The sequence below is a fragment of the Cucurbita pepo genome, chromosome 20 (assembly GCF_057944985.1).
Source record: "Cucurbita pepo subsp. pepo isolate OVF chromosome 20, ASM5794498v1, whole genome shotgun sequence".
Classification (NCBI taxonomy): Eukaryota; Viridiplantae; Streptophyta; class Magnoliopsida; order Cucurbitales; family Cucurbitaceae; genus Cucurbita; species Cucurbita pepo.
This window is the reverse complement of record NC_141817.1, coordinates 9,350,821-9,373,995: the sequence shown is the minus strand read 5'-3', so window position 1 is coordinate 9,373,995 and position 23,175 is coordinate 9,350,821. Positions and strand designations below refer to the sequence as shown.

Genomic DNA, 23,175 nt, shown 5'->3' with positions numbered 1-23,175 from the left:
ATATCTTTTTAAATAGGAACGATGTTGTTTTGTGGATATTTTCTGCAACAACTGAAAAACTCACCTAACCCAAACGAACATGCCAAAACGTTGAGCTTGCATTATGACCAATTTTCTTGATATATTCATCCCTAGCCGATAAAACATACAAGGATTCTTTTCTTTTTTCCAAAGAACAGGATATCAACAGCAACATGTTTCACATAAGAAAGAATTTGAATATCTTTAGGACCAAAAAGAATATACTCTCCTGAATCTGTTATTTGTGATACAGAAAGCAAGATTTTTCTTCAAACCAGGAACATGATAATTCAATGTTGTCTAGAGTATCTACGGGAATTTGTGTGTCATCACATTCAATTAAATTAATTAGAATGATAAATTAATTAGAAATTAAATGTGGGTTAAGAAAAATTAATGCTTAGTTTTGATGAAATGTTAATTAAAGTAGAAGGGATTAAACTTGTAACCTACAAATGAATGAATGTCTCATTTTGGTGAGAGCATGTAGTTATGCTTTGGGTTATTTTAGGGTAACAAAAAGACAATGGTTATGTTGAGATGAGGAAGTTTGAGTTTGGCTTCTTGTCCATTAAAATTTACCGAACTGAATTGGTTTTAAAAGAGTGAGGCACTGAATTGCTTGGCACCAAGAAAAGATATGGGCAACAAGGGAGGATCAGAAGCTTGGGCTTTCATCAAACAAGTGGTAGCAGGACGATGGTTTAGTGTATTCGCGGGACTGATAATGATGATCGGCAACGGCACCACTTACGTGTTTCCAACATATTCGAAAGTCATAAAAACCCAATTTGATTACAGCCAAACCCAAATTAACACATTGGGATTCGCCAAAGATCTCGGGTCGAACATCGGAATTATCGCGGGGCTTCTGGCGGAGGTGACTCCGACGTGGGTTCTCTTCATAATTGGGGCATTTCAAAATTTCACCGGCTTCTTCTTGATTTGGCTCTCCATAACTGCCCGGATCGCCAAGCCAAAATTCTGGCAAATGTTCATTCTGGTTTGCTTCAGTACTAATTCTTCAAATTGGGCAAACACTGCCATTATGGTGACGAGCGTGAGAAACTTCCCCGACCGACGAGGGATCATTTTGGGTCTTCTTAAAGGGTACGTGGGTATTGGAGGTGCCATCATAAGCCAACTTTATTTAGCCATTTACGGCCACGATGATCCATCCAATCTGGTTCTTCTTTTCGCATGGCTCCCCTCTCTCCTAATCCTCATCCTTTTCCCCTCAATTCGACCCATCCGTATCCGTAAGCATCCCGATGAACTCAAAGTGTTTTACCAGTTACTTTACGTCTCAATTCTTCTGGCCATTTTCATCTTGTTTTTAACCATTGCACAAAAACAAGTGGTTTTCTCTCAAGCTGGGTACGTAGGTGGCGCATCCTTTGTGGTTTGCTTACTATGCGTACCCATTTTAATCGCATGTAGAGAAGAGTTGTTGCTCTACAAACTCAACAAGCAAACCGTTGGTCCTTCTGTCCCAGTCTCCATGCTTCACCAAAACCCTCCTACCCTCGCTACCTCTGCCAGTTCGGAAGTCCCCGAGGTTTCGCCCTCGTGTTGCCAAAACATATGGAACAAGCCTGAAAGAGGGGAGGATTTCACTATCTTGCAAGCCGTGTTCAGCAAAGATATGGCTCTTATTTGCTTAGCTACATTTTCTGGATGTGGGTCCTCTCTAGCCGCTATAGATAATCTAGGTCAAGTTGGGGAATCACTTGGCTACCCACAACGAGCCATAGGCATCCTTGTTTCGTGGGTTTCCATATTCAATTTCTTCGGCCGAGTTTTCTCTGGCTTCATCTCAGAAACCCTCATGACTAAATACAAGTTGCCTCGTCCTCTAACCTTTGCTTTTGCCTTTCTCATCACTTGCATTGGCCAGCTTTTCATCGCCTACCCTTTCCCAGGCTCCGTCTACTTAGCTGCCATAATTATTGGGTTTGGATTTGGAGCTCAAAATCCAATGCTATTTGCCGTAATATCTGAGATGTTTGGTCTTAAACGTTACTCGACGCTGTTCAATTGTGGGCAATTGGCAGCCCCACTTGGGTCTTACATACTGAACGTGGATGTTGTCGGGAAGTTGTACGATATGGAAGCTTTACGTGAACATAAGCAGATTGCGGGGAAGGGGTTAACTTGCACTGGAGCTCATTGCTTTGGTGGGTCTTTCACAATATTGGCTGCAGCGACATTGTTTGGAGCCGTGATTATGTTTGTGTTGGCTTACCGGACTCGAGAATTCTACAAAAGGGATGTGTATAAGAACTTTAACGAGGAGATATGGATTCCACAAACGGAAATGGAGTTCTATCACTTAGATAACAAGAAGAACATTGAGGATTAAATCCAAACCATTAATCTTTCAAACCTCCCATGGGCACTCAATTTGAGGACACCCATAGGGTCCTTTGAGAAAGATATTTTCTGAGAGGGAAGATTCAAATATTTGTATTCCTAATTTTTTAAATTTTCATTTTAATATGATTATTCATTAAATTATTAACATAAAACTTTATTATAAGACTTTTTTGTTGACAGAACATGAAATATCGAAAAAAATGAGCAGAAATGACCATATTTTTCTTTTGAAATAGAGCTGCCACTACATGCATCACATGACTGTTAACTCACGACAACATATTAAGACATATAACATACATAACCTATGGGATAGTAGCTCGTAATTTCATTTTTAGCTTAAAATATAATTTAAATTGACCATTTATAACTCATATTAACCTAAAATGCCTCAATAAGGTCAAAAATAGCTCTAGAAGGGCCAAGGGCCAAAAGCGTAGGGAAGGAGTCCAAAAACCCTAATCCAACCCGAATAAGCACATTAGAAGTCGTGGAGCACTGAGTCATGTTGAAGCTAAGCCGAGCTAAAGACAGTGGCGCGTACAGGTCAAAACTGTGATCGAGTTCCGTTTGTGGGTCGATTTTTGGGATAGGAGTTCACGCGAGTTGTAGAATTGAGTCGGGGCAGGAGTGCACGCTATGTGCCATCGAGGAGGTTGAGCCCCGAAGGGGGGTGGACACGAGGCGGTGTGCCTGCAAGGATGTTCGGCCCCAATGGGGGATTGATAGGGGGGTCCCACATTCATTGGAGAAGGGAACGAGTGCTAGCGAGTACGCTTGGCCCTGAAGGGGAGTGGATTGTAAGATCCCACGTCGGTTGGGGAGGAGAACGAAACACCCTTACAAGGGCGTGTAAACCTCTCCCTAGCAAACATGTTTTAAAAACCTTGATGGGAAGCCCAAAAAAGGAAAGTACAAAGAACAATATCTGCTCGTGGTAGAATTCAACAACCTCTCCTTTGGAGACCCATTTTAAAACCCTTTTTAAAGGGACATTCTTTTAAGAAAATAGAGAAGGGAAATAACTTTTGGAAACCCAAATTTAACCAAGTTTTTCATAATTAAATGGTATGAATTTAATTTTTATAGATTCTTTGAGAAAAACTTTTAACTTTGTTCATCAAAAGTTGAAATGAGTTAAGTGGAAAACATATGAAAATGGGATGAGTTATGCTCAATAATAGAATTTAATATGTGCTAGTATCATATGTTAAAATAAATATGGGTCTTCCAATGGATCTCCTACTTTTTCGAGGCCATATGAGTACTTAGTAGTTGGCAGTCACAAGGGTCGCTCCCTCTTAGAACTTGACACGACGTTATGGATCTGTTCACCAATAATCTTTTGTGGATAAAAATTCGGTATTGATCAAATTTATTCCACGATAACCCTAGCAAATCATTCAGTATTAGAACTGAAACAATGTAGCGCCTCATAATTCTAAGATACACAAGATCACGACATAGGCGTAAATAAAGTGGTTAACTAATTTACCTTAAGGATCCTATACTCAACCCTAAGGATCAGATGTACCCTAAGCAACTTTGTGGTCAAATGTCACATCTATTGGATTGATATGGCAACTCTAGAGGGAGAATAGGGTTTTAAATAAAAAAGTATTTAAATATGCTTAATTTTCATAATTATCCAACTTTTTAGATCCATTATAACTCTATTCAAAACAATAAATAATTATGAAAGGCTTAGAATATGGAATAAATCACTATTAATTTCACAGTTCAATAAGGAAGAGTAAGAAAATTTAACATTGTATCCCTTACACTGGTTCGATCAAACTCGACTTACTCCACTTACCAAGTACCTAGAGAATTTTGAAAAGAATCTTACTTCACTCCTTCCACAGTAAAATTGCTACAAACTCTTTTTACAAGTTTAAAAGCAAACTCAATACTTTATAAGACTTAAGATCAAACCGTTATAGTTGTTGAAATTTTAAATAGCTGAGGTCAAGAGTAGATTTACCATTTGAATACTCAAAACAATATACTCAAAATATAATATAACTATCTCTAAAGAAGATTAAGAAATAAAAAGCGAAAGTTTGTAGAGTCAAACACAGAAACTTTAGAAAAGTATAGAATTCAAGAAAGGAAAAACTTTTGCATAAATTAGGCCGAGTTTAAAAAGGAAGATGGAGTAGCAAAAATCATCGTATAAATGGTATATTTCATGAAATTATGTTGTTGTGAACATATCTAAAAAGATATATGGTGTAGGAGAGGAAGTTAGTGTTTGTTTGCGCTTGCGAAACCATTTTCCATCATTAAACTCTATCTATGTTGCGTTAGGTAAGATGTTTGGAACTAAATTTCCTTTATAGGGCACCAAATTGGGGACTCAAAATCTCATTCCCAACTTTCATTCTTCATTCTTCATTCCTCATTCTCGTTCTCATTTTCAGCCAATTCTGACACCTCTTATTCCTAAGTAATAATAAATTTTTAGCGCCCAATAGTCCAGTTAGTGACCATGGGCGACAACCATGAAACGGAAAGTTGGCTATTTGTGAAACAAGTTGTCGAAGGACGATGGTTTTCAGTGTTCACCTCTTTTCCGATCATGATCGGTTGCGGTTCACCTTACTTGTTCGGAACATACTCCAAACTCTTAAAAACAAAATTTGACTACAATCAAACTCAACTTAATACCTTGGGATTTGCTAAAGATCTCGGCTCCAACCTTGGAGTTTTTGCCGGGCTTTTCGCCGAGGTGGCTCCTCCGTGGATGCTTTTCCTTGTGGGGATATCCTCCAATTTCTTCAGCTACTTTATGATTTGGCTCTCCGTTTCTAGCTACGTCCCAAAACCCCATTTATGGCTAATGTTTGTTTACATCTATATTACTTCTAATTCACAGAACTTCCCCAATACCGCCGTTATGGTCACTAGCGTTGGAAATTTTCCTGATCAACGCGGTATCATTTTGGGCCTTCTCAAGGGTTTCGTTGGCCTCGGTGGTGCCATCCTAACTCAGATTAATTTAGCAATCCACGGCAACCAAAATTCTATCGATCTTCTCCTCCTTCTTTCATGGCTACCCTCCATTGTATGTTTCTTGTGTTTTCTTCCAATTCGGACAATCAAAGCTCGAAAGCATCCACAGGAGCTCAAAGTGTTCTACCACTTGCTTTACGTGTCCATAGCGATAGCGGTGTTCCTCTTTTTTCTCACCATAACCCAGAGAAACATTGCTTTCTCTCAGGCTGGTTATGCCGGTGGCGTCGCGGTCATCGTCGTCTTAATCTGTCTGCCCCTTCTGATAGCTATTAAAGAAGAACTTTTTCTCTTCAAACTCGGTAAACAAACCATGAATCCTTCTATTGTTGTTTCGATTCCCCGTGAACAACTTAAGGAAATTTCAAAAATTTCTTTGCCGAGTGTCTCAAATGTATGTAAGGAGCCGCAAAGAGGAGAAGATTTCAGCATCTTGCAAGCTCTTCTAAGCAAAGATATGGCTCTTATTTTCATAGCAACGGTTTCTGCATGTGGGTCGTCCGTTGCAGCCATTGACAATCTTGGGCAGATCGCCGAGTCACTTAAATATCCAAATCATTCCATAAGTATTTTGGTTTCATGGATTTCCATATTCAATTTCTTTGGTCGAGTCTTCTCCGGTTTCATCTCTGAAACCCTTATGACCAAATACAAATTACCCCGCCCTTTCCTGTTCGGTCTTACCCAAGTTTTCACCTGCATCGGCTTGCTCTCCATCGCATTCCCTTATATAAATTCAGTCTATGTAGCTTCGTTGATCATTGGGTTTGGCCTTGGAGCCCAAACTCCATTGATATTCGCCATAATCTCTGATCTCTTCGGCCTCAAACATTACTCGACACTGCTCAACTGTGGGCAACTGGCTGTCCCACTTGGATCTTATATAATGAATGTGGAAGTAATAGGGAGGTTTTACGATGCAGAAGCCACTAAAATTGGAAATGTGAAGAACGGGAAGGGCCTTACTTGCACTGGAACTCATTGCTTTAATGAATCGTTCATGATTTTGGCTGCAGTGACCTTGTTTGGAGCGATGGCTTCATTGGTGCTAGCTTATAGAACTCGAGACTTCTACAAAGGAGATGTATATAAGAAATACAGAGATGACATGGAGGTTAAGCATTCGAACGTGGAATTATATTCTTCCGATGATAAGAACAATGAACACAAAATGAAAACTCATGATCAAAGTAAATAAGAGAAACTACTCAACAAAAGCATACCTACTTCAGGACATTCTACTTTAGTTTTAGCCTTTTGATTTTGTGTGGTTGGTGTTTCATTCTTTTATAAGGATTTCTTTAATACGTGACCATTTATAAATTTATTATCAAGAAAGTTGCATGACTAGTAAAACAAATTGTGGACATGGGAGAAGGGAGTTTGAAATTTAATGATTTTGGAACATTAGTGGTTGATATATTTAATATCAACTATCTTTTTATTTCTTACCATTGACATACTTTACATTTGATATGCCATATATATGCCATATACAAAATCGAGAGGGTCACTCTTGACTTAGAATGAAAATCGACTCGATAATTTCTATAATTTAAAAATAATAGTTAATCAAATAGATTTTTATATAATTCAACAAAAATTTACAAAAAGTAGGTTGTGGAAATCATTAACAAACATATCAAAAACAAAGTATACATTCAAAACATAAAATATCTAAATCATGACTTACATCTATGTTCTACCGTGACTCGTTTTTTGAAACTTCAAATAAAAAATTGCAAGAGGACTGACAAATAGATATCGAATGTACCATTTGAGATTTAATTAAACAAAATACAAATCAAGTACCAAAAAGATTGACGCCCTAGGAAAAGCCTCCTTCTTGGCCACATAACTCCCACAAATTTTCCACCTAGACTAATAAATCAACTATCACCTAAAAAACGAAAAAGGTAATATCTTGTGGGTATAAATAAACTCAATAAGTAATCTACTTATAAGTTCTTAATTGCATCCATGACTTAGTTAGCTATCATTGGCTTTCGTCTAAAATCTAGGAAGTTCAGACCTAAGTTGTACAACTAGCTAAGCTTTTGGGAGTTCCTGAAGTACCTAAGGTAGTTTCCATGCATGCCGTAAACCAAAATGTGGTTTAGAGGAAGTTCACGTAACCTGGTGTCGCAGGATCTCCTGAAGGGCCTAATTGAGCTTTAGAGTGAACAACTTACTTAACTAGCTTACATTTCTTAGTAAGTAAATTATGGGTATCCTAAATTGAAGAGGAGCAACCTCATCAAACATAATAACATGAAGGATGCTATGACATCATGAATCTTGAACATCATTTATGAAAAGGATAGTTGGTAACCCTCCAAAACCATAACGTCACACTAAAATGGAGGAAAGACCTCGTGTGGAGACAAACTACTGAGTCTACCTGTGTTGCCCATTCTCTTGCTTGAGATGGGTTTATGGAAAAAAATCCTATTTAGAGACTCTTAACCATTTCCATACATGATAAAAGCATTAACACTAAACAACCTCAATGCACTACCTCTATGACCAAACTGAGTCAAACTCAATAGTACTCATCATGAAGCTACCACTAAACAGGGTATTTTTAGGTCTATTTGTGTCCCTGAGTATTAATAATTTCCTAGAGGGAATATGAAGTGGTCTTGGCTCTAGTGATATCATTCACCACTGCTAATAGGCAAGATAAGCTTTCCAAGTTCTCCTACATGCTATAATTGTAAACTAGGTACTTGTATTAAGGACTTTCTGGACTAATTCATGGGGTTAATTATAATCTAGGTGCACTAAAGTTCAGTTCTTTAAGCATAACTCACGATCCATTGGCCTTTGATTCACTGAAAATGTCCTAACAGACATAACTCTAGTTCTAGTGCTCTAATCTTATCATAATTTTCTTATTCAAGTTTGTGCAAGGATTTAAATTTTGAAATCATATTATTAGTGTTTTAACTAAAATCAAAGTTTCTAGCATAGCAAAAATCTTCTTATATAGCTTAAAACATTTAGTTCTGGAAGAATGGAGTCTTTTGACAAGTATTCTTCTAACATGCAAATCAATATGCTGAGTCTAGCATTCTAATTATGCACTCTAGCTATTTAAATTAATCATGCTCATAAGCTATCATATCCCAACAATTCCTAATAATAACAACTTATGGGTCATTTTGTCCTTGGGCCCATTATGGGTCTTGATTGGTCTTAACACAATACCGGCAAAAGAAAGAAAAGTTGGAAAGTTGAGAGAAGTAGAAGAGAAGAAAGAAAGAGTGGCTAGAGTACTCACCGGACCACCGCCGGAATTCGCCCTCAACCTTGATGTAGTTTCATGGACCTCTTTCTTGGAGTTATAGTGAGGTTCAAGAGGTCGGAGTCCCATTTCTTCCGTCAACAAACCGAGAAGGTCCGTGAGGTGAGTTATTGGTGTTCTTCAGATCCAAGACCACCATTTGCGACTCGTGAATATGTTCATATAGGAGGATTTCTCTACAAGATCAGTGAAGAAACTTGCCCGGGAAATGTGACTGATATCGATATTTCGTGGTCTCTTTCCAAGAACTATAAGGAGGCGAACGACCTATTTTTAACTCTCTTATTTTGGTCTATGTTAAAGTAAAGTTTAAGAAAAAAAATATCCAGACCCAGTTTAAATCACGGTCTATAACTTTACCGACGAAACTATATCAGATTTGGATTCTGGATCAAAAGATATGAAAAAAGAGAAAATGGGAAAAAATCTAACCAAAAATTTGATTAGAGAGGGAGGGGGAGAGGGAGGGCGATAGGAGAAACGTGTCGAGACCAGAGAGGGACACGAGTCAAGTTTTGGGTGGAGCCACGATTCGTATGCCACGTGGAGCAATGCAGCTTTGTCCTTTCTAAGACGGTCTGACCCAACCCACTAACTCGAGTAACGATCCACAACCCAGCGAAGCAGTCGACCCGCTGTCCAACCTTAACTGCCATCCAAAACCTAGTCCGTGACTCGCGTGTGAGACCTGCGATTGGAATCCTCCTTGGCACTCGGGGTGCGCGGAAGGTGCGTGTAAGCTCCTTTTAGGCCCGTTCGATTTCTATTTGTCCGATTTTTATCCCCATTCTAATCCTAACCATGTTTTTATGTGAATTAGGACCTTATTGGAGAAAATCAGTATTTTTAGAAATGCTATTTGTGTAGAAACGCTAAATGAAGGGCATGCGTCAATCATGTAAGTCACCGTATTTTTAGGAAGCAATACTCGTAGGGATTGCTTGGAATGCATGCATGCTAGTGAATTTACCTTAGGTGGCAGCTTTCCATGACTGAATTTTAGTAATGTGATTATTACGAGTTTGGATGTAATATGTGAAGCATTATGAGAATCGTCTGAGTGTTGCACTTTTGCTTTAAACTTCACCAAAACCCTCCTACCCTCGCTACCTCTGCCAGTTCGGAAGTTTCCGAGGTTTCGCCCTCGTGTTGCCAAAACATATGGAACAAGCCTGAAAGAGGGGAGGATTTCACCATCTTGCAAGCCGTGTTCAGCAAAGATATGGCTCTTATTTGCTTAACTACATTTTCTGGATGTGGGTCCTCTCTGGCTGCTATAGATAATCTAGGTCAAGCTGGGGAATCACTTGGCTACCCACAACGAGCCATAGGCATCCTTGTTTCGTGGGTTTCCATATTCAATTTCTTCGGCCGAGTTTTCTCTGGCTTCATCTCAGAAACCCTCATGACTAAATACAAGTTGCCTCGTCCTCTAACCTTTGCTTTTTCCTTTCTCATCACTTGCATTGGCCAGCTTTGCATCGCCTACCCTTTCCCAGGCTCCGTCTACTTAGCTGCCATAATTATTGGGTTTGGATTTGGAGCTCAAAATCCAATGCTATTTGTCGTAATATCTGAGATGTTTGGTCTTAAACGTTACTCGACGCTGTTCAATTGTGGGCAATTGGCAGCCCCACTTGGGTCTTACATACTGAACGTGGATGTTGTCGGAAAGTTGTACGATATGGAAGCTTTACGTGAACATAAGCAGATTGCGGGGAAGGGGTTAACTTGCACTGGAGCTCATTGCTTTGGTGGGTCTTTCACAATATTGGCTGCAGCCACATTGTTTGGAGCCCTGGTTATGTTTGTGTTGGCTTACAGGACTCGAAAATTCTACAAAAGGGATGTGTATAAAAACTTTCACGAAGAGATATGGATTCCACAAACTCAAATGGAGTTCTATCACTTAGATAACAAGAAGAGCATTGAGATTAAATTCAAACCATTTGTCTTTCAAACCCTCATGCTCATCTTTTGTGAGAGGATGGATTCTTTCTTTGTATCCCACCACCTTTTTGTACTAAATTTTATTAATTTTCATTTTAATGTAATTATTCATTTCATTTATGTAGACCAAACATTTTTCTTTTTCTAAATTATTTAAAAAATATATAAAAATTTAAAAATTCTTAGAGAAACTTCTAAAACGTGAGCTCACGTCTTAAATCGACAGGATTTGGTCTTTTTAAAAATTGAACTCTCTAGTTATTGCCTTCTTTGGATTTGCTGAAGATTTTTGGAATTCATTTATTTCTCTCAGGGTTGGATTGCTTTGGTTTTGGTGCATTTCATGTAACCGGATTGTATGGTCCGGGAATATGGGTATCCGATCCTTATGGATTAACCGGAAGGGTACAAGCTGTAAATCCTGCGTGCTTTATCTCTAATGATCTTTTAAGATAAAATTTCTTGGGAAGATCTTTTTGTCGACCGACATGAAGTATAAAAAAAATTATTTTTCTCCTAATTATAACCACCTTTTTACTAAAATAAAGCCGCAAACCGCTATTACAAACATCATATAACTGTTAAGTGCAGAATCATTCATTTAAAATAGTTCATAAACGAGGTCATGGACTTAAGTGTTCCAAGTAATAATCTTTAAAACAACATACAAAAATATATATAAAATGAAAATAAATGTCGTAACAAATGTGACAACATCAGGAAAACAAAATAATGTCCTAATCTAACCTAAGGCTACAAATAGACAAAAATGCAGCTACCCTAACATTGGTTTCATGACCTCCACCCTGACGCGGTTGTCATTTTTATAGGGGTCTTACCTTTACCTAAAATGTAAGAGTAGCACATGGCTTGAGTGTTTTAAGAAATACTCAGTAAATAATCCCACTATTGTGGTCGGGTAATGCAAAACACATGGAACATGATGGGATCTATCCTTTTAATATATCATAACATAATGTGGCATAGCATAACATGACATAACAAAGCATAACATCGAACAATATAGCATAACTTAACATATCATGTATACATACGACACGTGTCGGGGCCACAGGGCACGACTCATCATACATTATGCAATTTATCCAACTAAGTCAATAATAGAGCCACTTACCTAGCTGGCCTATGCCCAAATCACTCAACAATCCTAAAACTTGTTTGAATCGAAATTCAATTCAACCTATGTAACTCACGACAACATATTAAGACATATGACATACATAAATTACCTAAAAGTACCCGTTCATATCACATTTAGCTTAAAATATAATTTATATTGGCCATTTATAAGTCATACTAACTTTAAAGGACTCTAATAAGGTCAAAATAGCTTTAGAAGGGCCAAAAACGTACGGAAGGAGGCCAAAAACCTTAATCCAACCCGAATAAGCATATTAGAAGTCGTGGAGCACTGAGTCGATTTGAAGCTAAGCCAAGCTAAAGACAATGGCACGTACAGGTCAAAATTGTGATCGAGTTCGATTTGTGGGACTAGAGTGCACGCGAGTTGTAGAACTGAGGCAGGGCAGAAGTGCACGCGATGTGCCATCGAGGAGGTTGAGTCCCGAAGGGGGGTGGACACGAGGCGGTGTGCCAGCAAGGACTTTGGACCCAATGGGGGGGTTGATTGAGGGGTCCCACATTGATTGGAGAAGGGAACGAGTGCTAGTGAGTACGCTTGGCCCGAAAGGGGGGTGAATTGTAAGATCCCACATCGGTTGGGGAGGAGAACGAAACACTCTTTACAAGGGTGTGAAAACCTCTCCCTAGCAGACATGTTTTAAAAACCTTGATGGGAAACTCGAAAAGGAAAGTCCAAAGGACAATATCTGCTAGCGGTTGCTCGGGCAAACCTCTCCTTAGCAGACGCATTTTAAAAACCTTGAGGGAAAGTTCGAAAAGAAAAGCACAAAAAAGACAATATCGACTAGTGGTGGGTTTAGACGGTTACATTTAAAAGGACAATTCTTTTAAAAAATCGAAGGGAAATAACTTTTGAAAAGCCAAGTTTAGCCAAGTTTTTCATAATTATTTGAGCCAAGTTTTTCATGGTTAATTAAATGGTATGAACTTATTTTTTATAGATTTTTTTGTGAAGAACTTTTCGACTTTGATGAAGAAAAAAGTTGAAGTGAGTTGGGTGGAAAACATATGAAAATGGGAAGAACTGAACTCTAATGAATTATGCTCAAGAATAGAACTTGATATGTGCTGGTATCATATGTTAAAATAAACATCGTCTCCCATTAGAGCTCCTACTTTTTCGCCTCCCAAATGGAAGAGAGGCCATATGAGTACTTAATAGTTGTCAGACACAAGGGTCGTTCCCTCTTAGAACTTGACACGACGTCATGGATCTGTTCACCAACTAATCTTTTGTAGATAAAAATTCGACATTGATCAAATTTATTCCACGATGACCTTAGCAAATCATTCAATATTAGAACTAAAACAAAGTAGTGCATCATAATTTTAAGATAAACAGGATCACCACATGGCATAAATAAAGTGGCTAACTAATTTATCTTAAGGATCCTATACTAAACCCTAAGGATCTGATGTTCTTCAAGGAACTTTGTGATTTCATATTCATTGGATGGATATGGCAACCCTAGAAATTGAATAGGGTTTTAAATAAAAAAAAAAGTATTTAAATAGGTTTAATTTTTCAAATTATCAAGCTTTTTAGATCCATTAAAAATCACAATTACACATCAAGTAGGTTCAAAACAATAAATAATTAAGAAAGACTTAAAATATGTTCAAAACAATAAATAATTAAGAAAGACTTAAAATAGGAAATAAATCACAATATTAATTTCACAGTTAAACAAAGAAGAGTAAGAGAATATAACACTGTAGTCTTTATAAGCCTTGGATCAAAGTCAAATCTTTCTTTTGACTCTTTCCACATATCAGAGTAAAATTGTTGCAAACTCTTTTTACGAGTTTAAAAGCAAACTCAATCCTTTCTATGACTCAAGATCAAACCGTTACTGATATTGAAATTTTGAGGAATACATCACAGCTCATTTTTGAAGAGTGGATTTACCATTTGAATACTCAAAACAATATCCTCATAATACAATATATATCTCACAAGAATAAGATTAAAAACAAAAAAGAGAAGTTTGGAGAGATCCACCAGAAGAGTTTAAAAAGGAAGATGGAGTAGCTCATGAAATTATAGTGTTGTGAAATTATATTATTGTGAAAAAGATATATATGGTGTAGGAGAGGAAGTTGCTGTTTGTTTGAGCTTGCCAAACCATTTTCCATCAACCAACTCTATCTATATTGGGTTAGTTAAGATGTTTGGAATTGAATTTCCTTGATAGGGCACTAAATTGGGGACTCAAAATTTCATTCCCAATTTTCATTCTTCATTCTTCATTCATTCTTCTTTATTCCTTATTCCTTATTCCTTATTCCTTATTCTTAGATCGGTATTCCTCGTTCTCATTCTCATTTTCAGTCAATGCTGACACCTCTTATTCCTAAGTAATAATCAATTTTTAGCGGCCATTAGTCCAGTTAGTGACTATGGGCGACAACCGTGAAATAGAAAGTTGGCTATTTGTGAAACAAGTTGTTGGAGGACGATGGTTTTCAGTGTTCACCACTTTTCCGATCATGATCGGTTGTGGTTCACCTTACTTGTTTGGAACATACTCCATACTCTTAAAAACAAAATTTGACTACAATCAAACCCAACTTAATACCTTGGGATTCGCTAAAGATCTCGGATCCAACCTCGAAGTTTTTGCCGGGCTTTTCGCCGAGGTGGCTCCTCCTTGGATGCTTTTTTTCTGTGGGGATATCCTCCAATTTCTTCAGCTACTTTATGATTTGGCTCTCCGTTTCTAACTACATCCCAAAATCCCATTTATGGCTAATGTTTGTTTACATCTGTATTACTTCTAATTCACAAAACTTCCCCAACACGGCCGTTATGGTAACTAGCGTCAGAAATTTTTCCGATCAACGCGGTATCATTTTAGGCCTTCTCAAGGGTTTCGTTGGCCTCGGTGGGGCCATCCTAACTCAAATTAATTTAGCAATTTATGGCAACCAAAATTCTATCGATCTTCTCCTCCTCCTTTCATGGCTACCATCCATTGTATGTTTCTTGTGTTTTCTTCCAATTCGTTCAATCAAAGCTCGGAAGCATCCACAGGAGCTCAAAGTGTTCTACCACCTACTTTACGTGTCCATAGCGATAGCGGTGTTCCTCTTGTTTCTCACCATAACCCAGAGAAACATTGCTTTCTCTCAGGCTAGCTATGCCAGTGGCATCGTGGTCATCGTCGTCTTAATCTTTCTGCCTCTTCTGATAGCTATTAAAGAAGAACTTTTTCTCTTCAAACTCGGTAAACAAACCATGAATCTTTCGGTTGTTGTTTCGATTCCCCCTGAACAACTTGAGAAAATTTCAAAAACTTCTTTGCCGAGGGTCTCAAATGTATCTAAGGAGCCGCAAAGAGGAGAAGATTTCAGCATCTTGCAAGCTCTTCTAAGCAAAGACATGGCTCCTATTTTCATAGCAACGGTGTCTGCATGTGGGTCGTCCGTTGCAGCCATTGACAATCTTGGGCAAATCGCCGAGTCACTTAAATATCCAAATCATTCCATAAGTATTTTCGTTTCATGGATTTCCATATTCAATTTCTTTGGTCGGGTCTTCTCTGGTTTCATCTCTGAAACCCTTATGACCAAATACAAATTACCTTGCCCTTTCCTGTTCGGTCTAACCCAACTTTTCACCTGCACCGGCATGCTCTCCATCGCATTCCCTTATATAAATTCAGGCTATGTAGCTTCGTTGATCATTGGGTTTGGCCTTGGAGCCCAAACTCCATTGATATTCGCCATAATCTCTGATGTCTTCGGCCTCAAACATTACTCAACACTGCTCAACTGTGGGCAACTGACTGTCCTACTTGGATCTTATATAATGAACGTGGAAGTAATAGGGAGGTTTTACATGCAGAAGCCACTAAAATTGGAAATGTGAAGAACGGGAAGGGCCTCACTTGCACTCGAACTCATTACTTTAGTGAATCGTTCATGATTTTGGCTGCAGTGACTTTGTTTGGAGCGGTGGCTTCGTTTGTGCTAGCTTATAGAACTCGAGACTTCTATAAAGGCGATGTTTATAAGAAATACAGAGATAACATAGAGGTTACGCAGTCGAACATGGAATTATATTCTTCCGATGATAAGAACAATGAGTACAAAAAGAAACACTAGTGGTTAATATACTATCAACTGTCTTTTTATTTCTTACCATTGACATACTTTACATTTGATATGCCAACAATATGTACAATAACGCTCTTTTTTAGATATACATAATATGGACGGCCACTCTTGACTTGGAATGAAAATCGGCTCGATAATTTCTATAATTTAAAAAACAATAGTTATGATTGTAATCGTCACAGGTACAAGTGTGGAAGGAGTCAAAGAGTTCAAGCAGCAAATGATGAAAGAATTAGAGATGACTGATCTCGGGTTACTCACTACTACTTCGATATTAAAGTACACCAAAGAAAAGATTTCATCATGCTAAATCAATCGCCCTATATTAAGAAGTAGAGTGCAACCTAACCAAGTATCTCATGGAAGCAAAGTTACAACTCGAGAAAGATGTTGAAGGAAGCTTGGTGAATTCTACTGAGTATAGGCACGCCATCGGAAGTCTTAGGTACTTGACTCATACTTATATCGATCTTTCATATGTTGTTTGAATGGTGAGTAGGTACATAGAAAAGCTCACTACGATGCATCATTAAGCGGTTAAGCACATTCTCCACTATGTGAAGGAAACAACAAGTTACGGACTGAAGTATTAAAGAGGGCAAGATTCTGAAGAACTAGTCGATTTTACGATAGTGTTTTAATTGGAGACATTGATGATAGAAAAAACACCGCAAGAATTATCTCAACAAAAATTTGATCTATTGGCGGAAACAGAAGCAGCGATCTGTGCAACTATCTTCATGTGAAGCCAAGTTCATTTCAGCAACTGTGGTATTGTTTCAAGCATTGTGCTTGATGAATTTGTTGAGCAAAGTGAGTAGAAGTAAACTAAAGCAACTCTTTGCGTCAACAACAAATCTGCAATTACACTTATGAAGAATCCAATATTTCACAAACGCAACAAATGCATTGACATTCACTTCCACTTCATCTATGAGTGTGTCGAGAATGTGAGTTAATAAACTTGATTTAATAGAATAAGTTCCTAAATTATTGAGTAACTCTTGAGAATTTTTAGTAGAATTGGTAGAAAAAGTTTTTAACTTATGGAGCATGAAATTGGTAGTAGTTGTCAAATTGTGAACAAGTTTTATACTTTAAATAGGAAGATTGTTAGTGGTTCAAGGAAAAAATTTAGAAAGCTGGTTAGTTCTTTTTCACTGTAAATACTTATCAGATTTATGCTCTATTCACAACAACAAAAAGATTTGAAAAGCTAAGTGCTTAAGTTTTCTTTGTTCCAAAAAGATCTACCCTCAAATTTTTACTTTGCTTCTTTTACTTGTTTCAACATCTTTCGAATTCTAGGTCAAATCCAATAGAGAAAAGATAAAATTGTTGTGGAGTTCGTATGCACTAGACAGCAACGTGCGAATATTCTAACCAAGACCCTAACAAGGGTTAAGGTTGTAGAGATGAGAGAGTTGTGGGGAGTGAAGAATCTCGAACAAAATCAAGTTTACGAAGGGGATTGAGAGCTAATAAACATGACTTAGTAGAATAAGTTAAGGTTGTAGAGACGAGAGAGTTGTGGGGAGTGAAGAATCTCGAACAAAATCAAGTTTACGAAGGGGATTGGGAGCTAATAAACATGACTTAGTAGAATAAGTTAGTAACTTATGGAGTAACTTTAGGAGAATTGTTAGTAGGCTTGTAGAACAAGTTGTAGCAAAATTAGGAGAATTGTTAATGGTTGCAAAATTGTGGACAAGTTTAGTGCTTTAATTACTAAGATGGTTAGTGCTTCTTAAATTGAGGAGAAAGTTTAGGAAACTAGTATGTGTTTTCTCCACTATAAATACTTATCAGATGTGGTCTTCTCGCACCATCAAATAGAATTGAAAATCACAAGGTTGGGAAAGGAATATTGAAAGAGATAGGAAAAGATAAAATAGATCAAGTTACAATAGTTTATCATTGTTTTCTCGCAAAATTCCAATATTGAAAGACTTATATAGTAACCATAGTATATTATGGAAATGGTAGACAAATTATGGAAATGGTGGATAAGTTCAAATCTACTAACAACCTCCTAGAGTCTTGATATTTGAATACTTTGAATCATATTTCAACTACTTTAAATCATATCTCAACACTCCCTCTTAATTCAAAGTTGCAGATGTCAAGTAATTGTCAAGTAGTAGAACTTTTCTTTTGACAAAGCAGTTTAATGTCTATCTCAGCTTGTATACCTTTGTTTATGAATCCCTCTAGCTGTGTTACATAGACTTCTTCTTGTAAATCTCCATCAAACTGATATACAGGCCACCACAATGGACTAGAACTCCCATGTAAATCTCCATAAACTTTTCGTTTGGTAAGTCAGCCCTATCCCATGTTCCATCGTTCTCAATGGACTGCATCTCTTACTTTCTTCCACTCTTTTTTTTTCAGGTGCTTCTTCATAACTCATAGGGTTTGAAATAGTTAGAGCAAATTGACATGATGCATATGGTCAGCTAATGATTTATAATTCCTTAGAGGTGTCTCATCCACAAATTCTCCACAAATTCTTCAAGAGAAGAGTTGTTGTTTAGTGATGTTGAAGATGATGAATTTGACAAATTTTGTGTTGTAGTGGAAGCACTAGGAGATGTACTAGAGTAGACCCTTGTCTCTTCATCAGGAGAAACTTCAATTGTAGTCTCTTTTGTATCACTATCTAATAGTTTTATCTTACCATGACTGGTTTCGACTTTCACATGCCTTTTTCCTCAACTTGTATCTCTTTTTTATTTCTCATTCTTTGTGTCTCATCAAGCTTTTGGAATAAATATTTATGCCTGTCATATGGTTCTCTTGGAATAAAGATTTGATGTATGTCATACGATTTGAGCATCCACTATCAACAACCATAAGTCACCTTTCTTTAGATTAATATCAACCATAAAAAGTTTTTCTTCTTCTTCTTTATTTTCTGCTGTAAAATTCATTTGTTGATTTTTATACCAACAATCAGCTTTTGTGTGCCCATACCTTATGCAAGGGTAACATTGTATGACCTTTCTTATATTACTTTGTTCATTGAACTACCTTTGTCCATCATTTCTCCATCTACTCCTATTATCATGACCACCATGGAAGCTGCGAAATTTTCCTCTTCCACGACTTCTACTTGCTAAATGAATATTTTCTCTTTCATTGCCTCCGTTGTTGGCTGTCTCCTTTGCTTGTAGAGCCTTTTTTTCATTCCTCTAGGTGATCTATTGATTCTTGACTCATGAGCATGAAGTGAGCCCATTAGTTCATCAATGGAGATTATTGATAGATCCTTAGCTTCTTCTATGGTAGCTACAATTGTTTCATTTGAAATTTTCTCTCAATAGGTACGCATCTGACTGACTATTGCCATTGCTCTTGATAAGAAGTCAACAATTGATTCGTCATTCGTCATAAGCAGAGTTTCAAGATCTCGTCTTAGAGATTGCAATTTCACTGTTATGGCCTTTGAATCTCCCTAAAACTGTTTCTATAGAATTGACCAAGCTTGCTTTGATGTGGTTGCGGCTGCAATTCGTGAAAAAATAGTCTCATGAATTGCTTGGTGAATAATGAATAGAGCCTTAGCATCGTTTTTCTTGGTTTCTGTCTCTCCTTTTCTTCCATTGTGGGTTCTAATACATCAACAAACCCGTGCTCCACCAAGTCTCATAGCTCTTGCGATTGAGCAAGGTCTTCATCTTGATACTCCACTCATATTTTTCACCATTAAAAAATGGTAATAGCGGTGCGAAGAAAGAAAAACCAACTACTCCCATTTTCGTTTTGTGAAAAAAATAATCACTCACGCTCGTGTTGACAGGAACTTGGCTTTGATACCAAATTTGTTGGGAAAGGAATATTGAAAGAGATAGGAAAAGATAAAATAGATCAAAGCCACCATGCTTATTATTGTTTTCTCACTCAATGTTTACTCGATGTTTAAAGAGTTACAAAATTCCAATATTTATTGGTTTATACAATAACAGAAATAGTAAATTATGGAAATCGTACATAAATTAAAATCTACTCACAACCTCCTAAAATCTTGATAGTTTGAATACTTTGAATCATATCTCAACACACAAATGATTAAGGTTCCTATGTTTAAAAGTTCTTCTCCCTCAAGTTGTTCTTCCTACTTCAACTGTTTGTTTTGGCATATTTGGATCGCAGGATACATCCAACATCCAAATCAACACCTTAGGATTTGCCAAAGATCTTGGCTCCAACTTTGAAATTTTCACCAACCTTCTCAACCAAATAGCTCCGCGTGAGTCCAATTCCTTGCGGCTCAACTCTCGACTTCTAAAGCTACTTCATGATTTGGCTCTCCATCACCAGCGGTATCGCCAAGCCCCAACCTCAAAGTAGATGGATGATACTATTTAGCATTGGTTTTGTCATATATAATTTTTAGTTCTCCCTACTTTTAATGAAAAAAAATTACTATCTTTCATGAAATTATGTTGCTGTGAACATATTTATAAAGATATAGATGGAAGGGGAAAGAAATAGAAGGTTAGAGAGTTGAAAATGTATGGATGACACCAAGAACTGCTTATCGAAGGATGAGTTGTTGGGGGTTTATTTATTTTTATCCTTCTTGTCCAACTTCACTTGAAAAGCTCATGGTTGACCGGGTGTAGGAGAGGAAGTTGCTGTTTGGTTCAGCTTACAAAACCATTTTCCATCATAAGACTCTACCTATGTTGCGTTAGGTAAGATGTTTGGTACATAGATGGTGGAACTGAATTTCCTTTATTGGGCACAAAATTGGGACCCATAATCTCATTCCCAATTTTTCATTCTTCATTCTTCATTTGGTTCTCGTTCTCATTTTCAGCCAACGCCGACTCCTCTTATTCCTAAGTAATAATCAATTTCTAGCCCCCATTAATTCAGTCAGTGACCATGGGCGACAATTGTGGAGCAGACAAATTGACTATTTGTGAAACAAGTTGTTGAAAGACAATGATTTTTCAGTGTTCACCTCTTTTTTGATCATGATCGATTGTGGTTCACCTTACTTATTCGGAACATACTCCAAACTCTTAAAAACAAAATTTGACGACTTAATACCTAGGGATTCGCTAAAGATCTCGGTTCCAACCTCGGAGTTTTTGTCGGACTTTTTGCCGAGGTGGCTCTGCCGTGGATGCTTTTCCTTGTGGGTTTATCCTCCATTTTCTTCAGCTACTTTATGATTTGGCTCTCTGTTTCTAACTACGTCCCAAAACCCCATTTATGGCTAATGTTTGTTTACATCTATATTACTTCTAATTCACATAACTTCCCCAACACCACTGTTATGGTCACCAGCGTCGGAAATTTTCCTGATCAACCCGGTATTATTTTGGGCCTTCTCAAGGGTTTCGTTGGCCTTGGTGGGGTCATCCTAACTCAAATTAATTTGGCAATTTATGGCAACAAAAATTCTATCGATCTTCTCCTCCTTTCATGGCTACCCTGGTCCATTGTATGTTTCTTGTGTTTTCTTCCAATTCAGACAATCAAAGCTCGGAACCATCCATAGGAGCTCAAAGTGTTCTACCACTTGCTTTATGTGTCCATAGCAATAGCGGTGTTCCTCTTGTTTCTCACCATAACCTAGAGAAACATTGATTTCTCTCAACATGGCTATGCCAGTGGCGTCGCGGTCATCGTCGTCTTAATATGTCTGCTTTTGATAGCTATTAAAGAACTTTTTCTCTTCAAACTCGGTAAACAAACCATGAATCCTTCTATTATTGTTTCGATTGCCCGTGAGCAACTTGAAGAAATTTCAAAACTTTCTTTGCCGAGTGTCTCAAAAATGTAAGGAAGCCGCAAAGAGGAGAAGATTACAGCATCTTGCAAGCTCTTCTAAGCAAAGATATGGCTCTTATTTTCATAGCAACTGTTTTTGCATGTGGGTCGTCCGTTGCAGCCATTGACAATCTTGGGTAGATCGCCAAGTCACTTAAATATCCAAATCATTCCATAAGTAGTCTTGTTTCATGGATTTCCATATTCAATTTCTTTGGTCGCGTCTTCTCTGGTTTCATTTCTGAAACCCTTATGACCAAATACAAATTACCTCGCCCTTTCATGTTCGGTCTTACCCAACTTTTCACCTGCACCAGCTTGCTCTCCATCGCATTCCCTTATATAAATTCAGTCTATGTAGCTTCGTTGATCATTGGGTTTGGCCTTGGAGCCCAAACTCCATTGATATTTGCCATAATCTCTGATCTCTTCGGCCTCAAACATTACTCAACACTTCTCAATTGTGGGCAATTGGCTATCCCACTTGGATCTTATATAATGAATGTGGAAGTAATAGGGAGATTTTATGATGCCGAAGCCACTAAAATTGGAAATGTGAAGAACGGGAAAGGCCTAACTTGCACCGGAACTCATTGCTTTTAGTGATTCGTTCTTGATTTTGGCTATAGTGACTTTGTTTGGAGCGATGACTTCATTTGTGCTAGCTTATAGAACTCGAGACTTCTACAAAGGTGATGTATATAAGAAATACAGAGATGATATGGAGATTACGCAGTCGAACGTGAAATTAAATTCTTTCAATAATAAAAATAAGGAACACAAAAAGAAAAGTGACTCACAAAGTAAATAAGAGAAACTGCTCAACAAAAACATACTTACATTAGGACATTCTATTTTCCTTTTAATCTTTTAATTTTGAATTGTAGATGTTTCATTCTTTTGATTTATTAATATTATCAAAGAAAATTGTTTGTGGATATTGGAGAAGGGAGTTTGAAATTTAAGATTTTTGAAATATTAGTGGTTTATATATAGAATATCAACGTCTTTTATTTCACATATTTGTTATACAGACTCTTTTTTGAAATGTCCAAAGTGACCTGGAATGAAAATCAACATGTTAATTTTTATAATTTAAATAAAAATGTAGTTTATCAAATAGAAATGATCCCTTTTATCTTCTAAAACAGTATAAATAATAAATAACTAGCAGATTCCCTGAATTTTTCAAAAAGAATTGTCCATTGTTATTTAGCCACTCACCCTACTTTTTCAAAAAGAAAATTTTATTGGCCATTTGGAAAAAAAAAAAAAAAAAGATGAGGAAAGAAGAAAGAAAAGAGTGTTTTTTTTTTTTTTTTTTTGATGATAGTGAAAAAGTTGATAGAAAAATCACCCTTATGGCTACTGGATTGAATCGTACATGAAATTTTCACTCCATACAGCTCCTCATTCAATCCTTTCGAAGTTATTGG

The 23,175-nt window shown here is 37.3% G+C and overlaps 3 protein-coding genes across 3 annotated transcripts; all 3 read left to right on the top strand.

Annotated features, from left to right (window-relative positions):
- Positions 1 to 661: 661 nt before the first annotated feature.
- Positions 662 to 2,383, top strand: LOC147786510 (protein NUCLEAR FUSION DEFECTIVE 4-like). The gene has a single exon (XM_087120472.1). The coding sequence runs from the start codon at positions 662 to 664 to the stop codon at positions 2,381 to 2,383; it is 1,722 nt and encodes a 573-aa protein (XP_086976598.1).
- A 2,505-nt stretch (positions 2,384 to 4,888) lies between these two features.
- On the top strand, positions 4,889 to 11,125 carry LOC147786509 (protein NUCLEAR FUSION DEFECTIVE 4-like). The gene is made up of 5 exons (XM_087120471.1): positions 4,889 to 6,602; positions 8,763 to 8,952; positions 9,540 to 9,617; positions 9,839 to 10,698; positions 10,983 to 11,125. The coding sequence occupies exons 1-5, from the start codon at positions 4,889 to 4,891 to the stop codon at positions 11,123 to 11,125; spliced, it is 2,985 nt and encodes a 994-aa protein (XP_086976597.1).
- A 3,517-nt stretch (positions 11,126 to 14,642) lies between these two features.
- On the top strand, positions 14,643 to 15,704 carry LOC147786508 (uncharacterized). The gene has a single exon (XM_087120470.1). It carries the CDS (start codon positions 14,643 to 14,645, stop codon positions 15,702 to 15,704), a length of 1,062 nt encoding a protein of 353 aa, XP_086976596.1.
- Positions 15,705 to 23,175: the final 7,471 nt, after the last annotated feature.